The sequence below is a fragment of the Antrostomus carolinensis genome, unplaced genomic scaffold, assembly GCF_000700745.2.
Source record: "Antrostomus carolinensis isolate BGI_N321 unplaced genomic scaffold, ASM70074v2 scaffold21696, whole genome shotgun sequence".
Classification (NCBI taxonomy): domain Eukaryota; kingdom Metazoa; phylum Chordata; class Aves; order Caprimulgiformes; family Caprimulgidae; genus Antrostomus; species Antrostomus carolinensis.
This window is the reverse complement of record NW_010322765.1, coordinates 1-12,966: the sequence shown is the minus strand read 5'-3', so window position 1 is coordinate 12,966 and position 12,966 is coordinate 1. Positions and strand designations below refer to the sequence as shown.

Genomic DNA, 12,966 nt, shown 5'->3' with positions numbered 1-12,966 from the left:
AAGTATTTTTTTCATATGAGATGTGAATCTTGGAGAAACCTATACACAAAGGAAAAAAAAAGTGCATTTTTAATGCTTGTGTTTATATTTGAAACAGTTTTGGGGAAAAAAAAAAAAAATCTATTTTGTTCCGTTTTAGAATTAAGGTATCTAACCTTGTAATTTTCTGTGTACTGAATGTTGAAAAGCAGAAGTATGTTAGTGCTTTTGGTTTCAGACATTAAAGCACTTTTGTCTCTTTTTGGTTTAGTGAACGTTAAAACTTGGAGTAAAACTGAGCTTGGACAGGATACAAGATCACATATGGGATTTTTCTTTCCCCTTACAGAGCATTTTTGAGCCCCCACACACTGGAAAGCCTAGTCAGAGAGGCGGAGAAGGAGGAGACGATAGTATTTTTGTGGCCTTGATGTAAATGCCACGTTTTAAAGAAATTACATAACGAAAATTGCTTTCCACTTCAGTATCTCTAAGGACTGTTAACAGGGGCAACTCCAGACCAAGAAATACTTTGCAGTGTCAGTGCTCAAAATGAGTTATCATTTGATATCAGGACACAAGATTAAGGAAATTGATTCTTGACTGGTTTTGCTGAGGAGATTCTGGCATTATTTGAAACAGATACCGATTTGTTTCACGCATGCCCATGAAGTTGTGGGCAAGAGTTGTTGTTTGTCATGTAAAGCCTTGACAGGTGGGGTGAAGACCACATCTTTCTCAAGGAAGCAAAATAAGAGGTTATTTTTATTCTTGGCTGCTTGCTTGTCCAGCATTTTCCTGTTTGTGTGATCAGAGATACTCAGGAATATGCTGTCTCATAGTTATTTGTGCTTTATTTCAACACTGACGGTTCTTTTAGATAGGAGTATTACTGTTGTCATCAATGGCTTTGTTAATTCAGAACTGCAATATGGGTTTTTGGTTTTTATTTGGTGGTTTGGGGGTTTTTGTTGGGTTTTTTGGGGGGGTTGGTGGTTTTAGTTTTCATTAAACACTGTATTTCTGGAATGGATTATTTGGTCCAAGTGGGTAGTGGCAGCTTCTTCATGGTGTCACATACTCACATTTTTTGCAATCCAGTCTTTTGGTTTCTAGAGGAAGATTAAGGTGTATTACACGTGTGAAGTTCTAAGCCAATTGGGAGCTGCATCTGTCTGCTAGTGGAGGCCTAAGCAGCTGCAAATAGGATTTGCGCATTGGAAAGATACAGTGGAACTTAAATTACCAGTTATGAGACTTAATTAAAGTGATGAGCAGGGAAAAGTGAGGAAGTGAGGAAGCACTATTTTTTCAGTCAGTTAATAGCTTGGATTTCTTATTTAAAATATGTTAGGTTAGCCTGCAGTTTCTGGATGAGTGCAGCCTAGCATGGACTTCATATAAAATATAATTCAACGTAAATGACAAATAATACACTTCTCCCCCACATCCCCTATGTTTCCTGAGTTGGTTGCAAGTAGGGATAAGAACTTGTCATGGCTTTAGTGATACTCAGTTATACTCTTTCATAGCTGGTACCTGAAAGAGAAAAGAGAATCGTAAAGAGAATCTAGCTCCTAAGATCATCTTGTTTCTGAAGTTATTTTCTCTGAAAAAGGACAGTGAAATATCTTGTATTGTTTTAATATTTATTTATTTATTTGCACTAATACATTTGCTTTGCAGGAATTCTGTTTTCATCATGTTGTCTCACCAGTGCTGGATGAGCTGAAACTTCCTGCATCTTGGGGAGAGCATGTATAAAAGGAATGACTTCATGGCCAATGTGATGGTCACCTCCGCCACTCCAGAGGTACAGTTCCTTGTTTTTCATTACCTCCTGTATCAAAATTGGAAATTTTGGCTTGTTTGAACTTTCACAAAAGCCCTTCCTGTTACCAGTCATGTCATCCTTTTTCTTTCAAACAATATTGTATTTGACAACAGAGCAATTTTAGAACACTCCAGGTTTCTGAGTGTTCACAACCTATTTTTATTGTTGCTGCTGCAGATTACTCATTTAGATTAGTTTTAAATAGTTCTTTGTTATCCTAATTATTTTTATTAGTTTATTGATATCCCTTTTAAGAATCTGCGTATGTATTCCAAGTTTGTGTGCACAATGTATTTATAAAGGAGCATATTCATATTGTGTAATACATTTTCTCTTCCAGACTTTCCAAATCTCGTGAAGTCTCTTTTCAGTTTTCGTTGCCAGGTTTTGTGTTTTCCTTGACCAGATTGAATAAATAAAATGAAGATCCATAGTCATCAGCAAATTGTCACCTCATTGTTCACTGTCTTTTCCAGGTTGTTGAATATATAATAATCATCACTTATCCATGCATAATTCTCTGCTGGTTCACATATTCTCAGTGCTTATAACTACTGCCTTGTAACTGATTGTTTATCAACAGTCTCTGTGCTGGGGATACATGGATTTCATAACGTGTTTGGAGTGAGGAACCACGTCAAAAATCTTTTGGAAGTCCAACAAGACTTATGTTCCTTTACCCACCTGTCTGTAGATACTGGGACAGTGCTTCTCTTTCTAAATACTAACTTGGCAATTTCCTGATGCAGCATACCTATCTGTGTTTCTGCTAATTCCCATTTATTCTCTTCTTGGGTTTGCCCAGTAGAAATGTCAGGCTTCCTAATCAGTAGTTCCCCAGATTTTTTTGAGGGGGTGGAAAATTCAGTATCTCATTTAAGACCTTTGTTTTTGCTGCCACGTCAGTTTTAAGTGAGAATTACATACCACAGTTAGTTAAGGTGTGAAAACATCTTGTTTTGACAACAGTGTTCTTATAGCAAGCAAATAACTTCAGTGAGCTAAGGGCTTAAGTTTTTACATGCATATATTTTTATTCCATATGTAGTTTTAAGATAAGAAATAGAAAAATAATGCTATTATTAAGTCATATTATTCCTAAAGAAAGGAAAATGAGCCACAAGTGCCTGCATCTGAGCCCAAGGACAGAAACTTCAAAAGGAAGGCAAGGCACCAATTTTTAAGGCAAGACGCAGGACTATGCTAAACTACCCTGGAGCTACTACTGGGTTAAATTTCAGGATGTGTCAGTTTTTCCTTTTTTATAATGTTACGGATAGAACAGCATGATTTGGGTCTACCCAGTCTTTACTATGCATATTTAATTTAAAAATTTCCATTTGATATGAGTCTTCAAAATCGCAACACGTTTTCTTTTGTGTGACAGCTCTTTTATCTAGTCTATAATTTTAAAAATGGCTTTTTAAAGCTGGAAATTTCATAGAGCTAGAATTGTATGTCACTGTAGTTTTTGTAGAAGAAAGTTAGTTGGAAACATTTGTGAACCATGCTAAATTAAATTTTATAATTCAGTTTCTGAAGCTTTTTGAAGTTCATATGTTTTTTTTTTTAATTTCTTAATATTTTTAAACGTATTTTCTGAATTTGACATGAAATTAATCATTATGCCGATAAGCCTACTATTTTTTCTTTGTAGGGTAGTAGCAGCTCAGATTCTCTGGAAGGGCGAAGTTCAGATTATGCCAATAAAAGCTACGATGCAGTTGTATTTGATGTGTTAAAAGTAACTCCTGAGGAATTTGCTGTAAGTAGAAATGTTATTTTTTGCACTTAAGCATCTAGAATATTCAGACATATTAAAAAATACATAAAACTTTTAAAATATTTTAAATGAACTTCCAATGTTCTTGCAAGCAAATTTCTGATTATGTAAATTTTAGCAAAATGAACATGTCTTGGGATTTAATCATTCAGTACTGACCTGACACAACATATTTGTTTCAGTGTGTGAAGCTATTTTAATTTTTTCTAGTGATTTACAACAGCCTAGTATAGGCTTAAGGATGTTAGTTATCCCCAATTGGATTTTGCTTTTTTTTTTTTTTTTTTTTTTTTCTGAAACCATCAATATTCATCTTTTTTGCTGAAGCACTGGTTTCTCCGAAAAATCAGTTTCTTAAAAGCAGTAATGAGGTTTGTAGAGAGGAAACAATTTGCATTCCTTAATAACAAGTTTTCAGTACTAAACTGAAAGCAGAACTGCAGTTTTGGTTAAAAGTCCAATACAGTTCTTCTGCTTGGCCCCTTGTTCTTAATTTATATGTTAAGTTGCTGGGGAGCAGGAAGGAGTGGGGATGAAAGCTATTGATCCTAGTTCAATGTTTTCATTAATTTTCTGGGCATCAAAATGATGTTTTCCTCCTTTGATATAAGGTCATTTAATAGCTCTTCACAAAAAAAGTCCTGGAGATATGTCTACATTATACCTTTGAAACAAAATCCTGATGAGTCTCTTTTAATACTAATACAGAGTACACAGATGAGAGCTGCTGTTAGGCAAAAATACAAAAATACTTGGTTGGCAAATCTGCATCAGCTCACTTAAAAAGTGGCCTGATGCTTTCAGTGATATTCATCCAAGTTCAGATGATGGCCAAGGAGTACCTTCAGAAATGAACAGAGCCACAATTTAGGTAGGCCTGTAAAATTGCATTGGAATAGAGATGTCTGATTTAACCTGAAGAGACTGAATATTAAGTCCAAAGGCAGCACTGAATGTAGTGTGTAGTCTATACCAGCAAAAATGAATTTGTGGTGATCTCAGAACTGTATTTATAAAAAGATCAATCTAAGGTCGCTTGTAACTTACAACTCATCGGTTTTCTATTATGTTCATAATTCCTACGGCTGTCGGTTTGAGACAGAAGCATGTTGATGAAGGTCCTGATTTAATGACACACTTTAAAAATGCACACACACCCTTACATCATTGTAACTTATCTTTTAATTCTGAAGTCCAAACTTCTCTAAGTTGCTTTTCTCTCTCCAGTTCCACCCATAGCCATGAACAAAACAAACAAAAACTCCACCAGCCCACATAGAAACCAAAAATTGAAATGTGTGTCTGTAGGACTGGCAGTGAGACTTGAAAAGGTCGTATGTAAACCTTAGTGGCAGGGCTGTTTGTTTGGGGTTGGTTTGTTTGATGGTCACACAAACTTTTAACACCAAGGCTTTCTTAGCCAGAGTAGCTGTTTTCCTTGTGCCACATTAAAAGCTTTTAATTGGTTTACCCTAATCCTCTTTTTTGTTTTTTGGGGTTTTTTTTAAATTAAGAGTTCAAATAATGTTAACTGCTTCTGTTCCATCCAGAGAAGCAGGTAATTTCTTTTTTCAGTAAATAGCAGTAACTCATAAATTGTACATACTGTTGCTTGTTACTCAAGACTGTAGTAATCTATTTCAAATAACTTGAAACAGTTCAGCTGGGGAGAATGAAAAAAAGCCACAGGTCTGGGGTTGCTGTAGTTAGTACAGTTCGGTTACTAGACATCAGGGCAGAGATCTATAGAAGCCGAGATTGCTGTATTGAATATAAATATTTAGAGAAGGGAATAATTTCCAAATATATAATGTCATTTGATCACTGAAGCAATTGAATTATTTTACCACTCGGGTGCTAAAAACGTTGTATAAATGCTTTTTTTCCCAAAATCATTGGCTTTGAAACAGTGCTACAGTGTCTTACCAGGACACACTCATCAGCAACTTAAAATCTGTGCATGACACTTTAAAAGCATATTCCAATCATAACTAATTAACTCACCCTAATGCTTTAGTGCCTTTCAACCCAGTGAATGTAAAATATATGCTGCTCTCTGTGTGAAAGGCAAGTAATTCTTCCTGAGATTTCTGTTATGTCAGTAAAGGGCCCAAAGAGTAAAATGCTCAAACACGGGCTTTTCCTCTTAGACTGCTGCAGGCACTGAAAACCTGCACTTAGTAGCAGCTGGTAAATGTAAGATAATATAATTCAGGCTTGTGGAGCTTCTGCTTGTGGTGTGTCAGCCTGGACAGGGGAGGCCGAATTCAGGGCTGGTCAGTTCTAGTCTACAGAGAAAATGTGACTGAGTGGTTTGTAGTTACTAAAGGGCAGATGTAAATACATGATTGTTAGTTGTTTTTATTACATTATTAAAGATTTTATCTTTATTGCAGAGCCAGATTACATTGATGGACATGCCAGTATTTAAAGCTATACAGCCTGAGGTAGGTTTTCTTAAACTCTCTGTTTACATCTTTGGAATTCAGTGCCTCAAGAAATGTAACCATTTAAATAATGCTTTTTTGTTCAGAAATGCTCAACTTCTTGCACTGCACTAATATTCTTCTCTTGCCAAGAGAGATGACTATGCTTTTCTGGAGTCTTCCTGTCCTGCTTTGTGTTGAGTTAATCTGTTGTTGAATTTTGTGTTTGGAGGAAGTGCGTTACATTGTTTTTTCTTGAGGCTTTAGTCTTTAACGTGAGCTTATGCATGGATGGAAAGACAAGATTTTAGAGTTCTGGTTGTCAAGTCTTACCTGAAACACACAAGCATCCTTTAAACCTAGCACTTGCTGAGGCTTTTTTCTGCTTTTTGATCGAGCTGTTACTAAAAAACATATATGGGTGTTACTTTGCAAGAGTTCAGTAAGAGGACATCTGCTTAACAATTCCTTGTTCTCCAGCAGAAATAACTGTTTACAATCTAGATTTCTATGTACCTTTATCTAGTTTGTTTTGTCTTGTTTTGTTTTTTCCCCAAAGTCTTGGAAATAGCAATCCTCAGAAATTTCAGGGGTTTTTTTGCACACGTGACTGGAAAGTTTCTTGTGACTGTGTGCATTCAGGAAATTGCCTGCATCGTTTCATCCAGAGAGATGAAGTGTAGTGCTAGAACACAGTACATTTTAGTAGTATAAAAAAAATTCAGCAGGGGCATGTTGGATCACTTACTCTTATCAGCCTTCCTATTCATTCAAATTTTTAAACCTAGTCAAATGATTTTACCATGCACAGGATTTTCCATTGTTGCTCACTTGTCCTCTGGCAACTGCTTAATATCCTTGGTTACTGACCTGTTCCACTTTTCTGATAAATGTATATTTTGCTCTCCTTAGTACACCGAGTGACTGAGATTTTTCCACATAAACATATAATTTCCAGACTCTTAAGACCAGACCTGCACCGACCATGTGGAGAATCTGTGTCTTGACAGATGTGAATTGGCATTTTTATCTTCAGAAGATTTAAATGCTGGAAGAATGGGATACAAAGTGTGTTTGGAACTGGAAATGCTTTTGCTGGTGCTTACATCTCGAGGGCATGTTCCATTTACCTGAATGTACAATGTGCTATTCAGAGGCAGAATTCTCTTTGGCTGACTCTGCCTTTTCATGTGAAGGCGTCTAAGGTTAATAGTGTACATTTGGAAAGTTGAACAACATTTTGATTGAAACTGAAATTTGTGGTTCTAAAAACAGAAGAGTGATTTAGAACTGGTGTTATGGAGAACTCATTTCTAGTACATATGTCAGAACTGACCACTTGTCAGATCTGAATATAAAGACTGTATAGATAGGTGGTAACTTGAATCTGTAGTTAAAAAAGAGCCAGACTGTCTAAATATATATTTGGAACTACCTGAAATAACTATTGGAAAGTGGACTCTCTTGCCCTGTCTAAATCAAATTTGTAGTTATAATTTCTTTTGATGCATAATTTAATACAGTTTATTTAATGAGAAAGTCATTAATCTGCTTTTAACTGTTCTGTTTACTTTTTATTTCCCGCAGGAATTTCTACTATTTATTTTGCAGTTTAGGTGAAAGATTATTTTTTGTCATAGAGCACTGGGATTTTGTTATACATTGAAATTGATTAGTTGTGGTTACTAGTATACTACAAATTTGTGATTTTTTTCTTCTTATTATGAACTGGGTTGACTTGGAAGTAGTTACCATAATGAAAGAGCATTCAAAAATTTGTTTCATATACTGTGACTGAACTATGCAGCCTACTGGCAACTTTTTGCTTTATTAGTGCCAAAGTACTAATTTATATTTTTAAGTACATGCCACACTTCAGTCAAGTCTGGCTAAACTCTTATGACTTAAAAAACAGCCAAAAAAAAAATCAGAAACCAAAATAAAGAGTTCTAATCCCAACCTTCTGACCAGAAGACCTTCAGACTTAAGACAGTTACTGTCCAGCCTTTTTCCAGTAACAGAATCTCTCAGTCAGAGTATCACGTACAGAGATTTCAGGATTTTTAAAATTACTTTCCAACTACTGTAAACAATGATATTGCAGTTCCAAAATTGTGTTTTTTCAGATGCTTTAGATCTCACGTTTTAATTTATTAAAAAAAAAAAAATCAGAAGTTGAATATGCTAAACTGTGGGGTATTCATGGAAGTTTTATTAACTGTAATAATGAGGATGACATTCCGCAATAATAGCTGGGTTGCCACCTCTAGTTGCACGGCGGAATCTTGTACTCTTTAACTACAGCAGGAAAACACTGAAGTGTGTGGTTAGACTAGTTGTCATCAGATTGGTGCCTTGGATTGGCTTCAGCAGTTATGTGATAGTTGCTTGTGTCATGTTTCAGTTTTTACACTTTTAAATGTTTTTTAAACATTACTGTTTTTTAAAGCATTTAAAAAATTTGTTTCCTAGGAACTAGCCAGCTGTGGATGGAATAAGAAAGAAAAACACATCCTCGCTCCAAATATTGTTGCCTTTACTAGAAGGTTTAACCAGGTAAATGATTTAGTTACTGTGATGAACAGGCACTTTTTGACAGTTGTTTTCACTTATAAAGTTAAATAGAACTGTTCCTATGAATTGAAATTGAAGAATGGCCTCAAGTTGCACCAAGGGCAGTTGAGATTGGATCTGAGGAAGAATTTCTTTCCTGAAAGCGTTCTCGGACACTGGAAGGGGTTGCCCAGGGCAGTGGTGGAGTCCTCATCCCTGGAGGGATTGAAGAGTCGTGTAGACATAGTGCTGAGTGACATGGGTTAGTTGAGGACTTGTCAGTGTTGGGTTAATGATTAGACTTGATGATCTTAAAGGTCTTTTCCAATCCAGGCAATTCAGGGATACTGTAATATTTTTCTAAATTAAGTTTAAGGTTTTAAAATGGCAATTCCTGTTTTCAGTTGATTTATCCACATTTTTGTGTTGTTCCTCTGGGCCATTGGTTCCTAATTATTAGTTCCTAATAATTTTTGCTGATGTATTATGATATAACATTAGCAGTTCTTCTTTGTCGGTGTTTCATCTGCTCATTTAATTATCTTAGTGTTGCCTTGCTTCTCTACCTACTCCTTATATCCAGTGGCAATGCTTTTGGGTAGTTGTAGCTATACAGATGAGAATTCATGGGATCAGGACTGCTTTTTCTTTCTTTACTCTGTTTTTTCCCTGGAGCATCATGAAAGTTTACAAATACTTTATCTAATAGAGTCCTTTTTTCTTTGTAAATAAATTCAGTTATGTGTTTACTTTATAGGTCAGTTTTTGGGTTGTACGAGAAATATTAACAGCACAGACCTTAAAAATAAGGGCAGAAATATTGAGCCATTTTGTGAAAATAGCTAAAGTAAGTGCAAATTTCTTGTACTGTCATTCAAAATCTTATTTCCTTTTTGTTTGTTTCTGCACTACTTCTATGAACCATTGTTGGATTACAGAGTAATTTTTAGCATATCTATGTTGTACCACATGAGTAAGATAAAGGTATGACATCTCTTGCTTTTACTTGGCTAAATACAACTACCCAGTTCAGTGTGATTTGTCTTGTACCTTTGCCTAAGTTTAAAAGTGGTTTGTCTTGTTGATGGCCAGCTACGTGTTGCCAACACTAAATGTGGTTGTAAGCTGTTCTGATTTTGTCTTCCCCCATTCAAATTTATCTTCTATGAAAATAAGTCTCTTGCTTCTGAAAGTCTGGGCTGTTGTGAGACTTGTATTCCTACTTGTAACATGTAGTTGCTGGTATAAAGTACCAGTGTCAAAGCTCAGTTATTTTATGAGTTTGAGCACTGCATTTTACAAGTAACTCTTAACTTCTTAAAAAATATATTTATTTTAAAAAATATTTTTCTGCTTCATGACCTGTTGTCATTCTGGTTTATATGACCCTGTGTGACACTTACTAATGTTATCAAGAAGACAGCACTTAGACTGAGGGCCTGAGTGCTGATCTTGTACATGTGAAATTGTCTGTGTGTTTGGGTAATTAGAATAATATTTTCCATGTAATACAAAATATTTTTTTTTATTGTGAATATTTCCAATCGGTTTACTTAGCAGTTTTGTGCTTGTGCAGAAGAGAATGTATCTTGAATAAGTTCCTGGCACAAATGGAACTTGGAGGTGCTAAGTTGCTTTTAGAAAGAAGAGGTTTTGTTGAGTTGGTTTTTTTTTTCCCCTCTGCAAAAAGGAAAACACTGCCCCTCCCTGCCACTTTCCTTCTTTTCCCTTAATAAGATCTTCCTCAAATGCTCCTGAGCACTGAGTAAATTCATAACTCGAGGAGGAATCCAGCCTCTTTTTAAGATTTACGAAGAAGCTACATGACAGAAGTTCTAATTTTTCTGACTTTCTGGAACTACGTTGCAGGAAACAGCAATTTTATGCCAAAGTATTATCTCTTTTGAGATCAATGTGTTTTCAGTAATTGTCAACAGAGTGAATTTAAAGTTGAAGTGTGAGGAAAATTTGTCTGGTAAAACAGATGACCAAAAAACAAAAGTTATATTAATTCTGAAAGAGTCATCAGGGTCTTTGGTTGATGTTTTTGGCTTCATTAAATTCTTAATTTCCAAAATTATACTCCTTTTCAAGAATAATGCATCAGATATTTTTTTAACATTTTCTGTTCCTGAAGGAACAGCCTTAGAAAATATCAAATGCAATACAGTTTGTATTCTCCCAGCTGAAATGCCTATTGTTTTGAGGGATGTATTTGTAAAATTTGCAATTTATAAAGTGGTCTCAAGAATTTTGCACATCGACAGCATTGGATAATGTTGTTGCCTGCAGTCATTGATGAAAACTTTGTATTCTATTAATGAAAAAAAAATTGTATTTTATTAATACAACTTTGAGATTAATTAATCCTGTTTCCCTCCTCAGTGTGCTAAAAGTTATTATTCCCTTTTTTCAGAAGCTTCTAGAACTGAATAACCTTCACTCTCTCATGTCCGTGGTGTCAGCACTGCAAAGCGCGCCTATCTTTAGACTGAACAAGACCTGGGCTGTAAGTTATTCCTTGACCATTGTCTTTTCTGTCTTGTTTGAATTCTCAGGTTTTTTGAACTTTTGTGAATTCTCAGATTGCATGCTCTGGAAGAAGATTCTTTATATTCTTGTTTTTGTGAGACCATCATAACAGAAGTAGCGATCTGTTACATGTTTTGAGAAAGCAGAGTTTAAATGGCTGCATATTTTTAGACAATCTTTTCTCCTGTAAGAGTTTCCTGGCTTCCTGTCTGTTCTAGAAGCCACTGATTATATGCTCAAGAGGACTTTAGTTGATAAGTAATCTTAGGAGACCCTTGTATAGTATGTGTATCAGTATGCCATTATCCAAATCATTCTTTGTATTATTAATACACTGCCTAAAAGGAAAAGAAGAAAAAAAACCTTATTACAAATATAGAAGCATTAATTTTGTGGTTATTGTACAGTGCATTTCTGTTTTCATCTATTTTAGAACTTAAAAGCATTGATAATTCTGTCTTCAGAAATTTGATCTCTTAAGGACAGAATTTCTCATTTAAATTTACTGTAAGTTTTGCTGTTTCTTTTAAGTTGAATACATAATTATAATGTCCTGCTGTATTTAAGAGTTAAATATACAAAGGATTAGGTAATTCTCATTAATTTAGTATTCTGCTCCAACGTGGATCATGTTAACTGTTCAGAACTGATAAATGAAGATGTCTATACTTAACTCTTTTACCTAAGTTTTACCTAAGGCATAATAATGACTTTAAAATGCCTGTAACCTTTTTATTGTTTGATTGCTCGGAATTGGGCTGTAGTCTGATAGAAAGGTAAGTGCTTCCTGTTCGAGCAGCTTGATGAAGTTGGAACTTAAATAGGGAAAATTGCTCATGTGTGAAACTGTGTGTGTGCATAATTCATTGCAGGACTTACACCTGAAGAGGTGTAAGGCTCCTTGTAAGCACAGTAGTTCAAAAATACAATACAGGGCAGAGTTAGGGCCTCAAGGCATTCTCGGTGCTGATTAGAAAGGAAACAGCAAAATTATTCTAAAATCTTTTCACTCTTGTACCTTTAATGTTACTTTTTATTAACAGCTGTTATTTAACTATGATGTGGTGCACACTGTTCCAGAGCTGCAAAGGGCATCAGGTCTCCCATTTGCAATACTGTTTTATTGATGACTCCTGTCAAGTCCATCCTGTTCTGAGCAAAACTGAATGAAGCAGTTAACTCGTGCACTGCCATTGCAATATAAAAATGGGCAGACTCTCAGTTCTCTAGAAACCAAACAGTTAGGCTTATGAGCTCTGTAGTACAAGAGCTGGAATTTTACAGAGGAAGAGTTGTATTAAGAAATGAGCTATGGAACAGCTGTCTGTTGTCAGAAAGTACAGCAGCAAGAAGCCAGTGTACAGTGCCATAATTCTCCACTCATTCTGACTCAGTTGGCTTTTAAAATAATCTTAGAAATATTGCTAGTGTTTCTAAAACCAGATGAAATAGGGAGTGTGCTTTTATAGCTACAGTTGTGTATTTTGCATTTACTTTTCAATCTTCTGTCACTTCAGGATCTTTTGCATTGCTAAAGATTGCTAAAATATTTTTCTGATTTCCTGTAGTAAGTCCAGTAATAAAAAACAGAGCTTTAAGTACCACACAGTGATTTACTTTCCTGTTACTTTTTTCCAAAAAGTTTTGTCCTGTTTTTAATAATGCACTATTTTAAAATGGCACAGTTTGTATTTATTTAGAGCATTTTCCGTTGCTATTTCTGCTTTCAAATTCAAGAGGATTTATTCTTTCTTATTTTTAAGACAGTTCTTCCCCTCACAAATATGGATTCGCAGAGGCGTTTCTCTATCGCTCATTAGCTCAGCCGGGGCTGGGGGGGTTATGCCTTGGAGCCAGGG

General features: G+C 35.4%; 1 protein-coding gene across 1 annotated transcript; it reads left to right on the top strand.

Moving 5' to 3' along the window:
• Nucleotides 1-1,735: 1,735 nt before the first annotated feature.
• LOC104526813 (ras-specific guanine nucleotide-releasing factor RalGPS1-like) lies at nucleotides 1,736-11,084 on the top strand (the record flags this gene model as incomplete). The annotated part of the gene is made up of 6 exons (XM_010170371.1): nucleotides 1,736-1,792; nucleotides 3,471-3,578; nucleotides 5,993-6,043; nucleotides 8,495-8,578; nucleotides 9,333-9,422; nucleotides 10,992-11,084. Coding segments are annotated over exons 1-6 (483 nt in total), but the record flags the coding sequence as incomplete, so codon positions are not given.
• Between the last annotated feature and the right edge of the window lie 1,882 nt (nucleotides 11,085-12,966).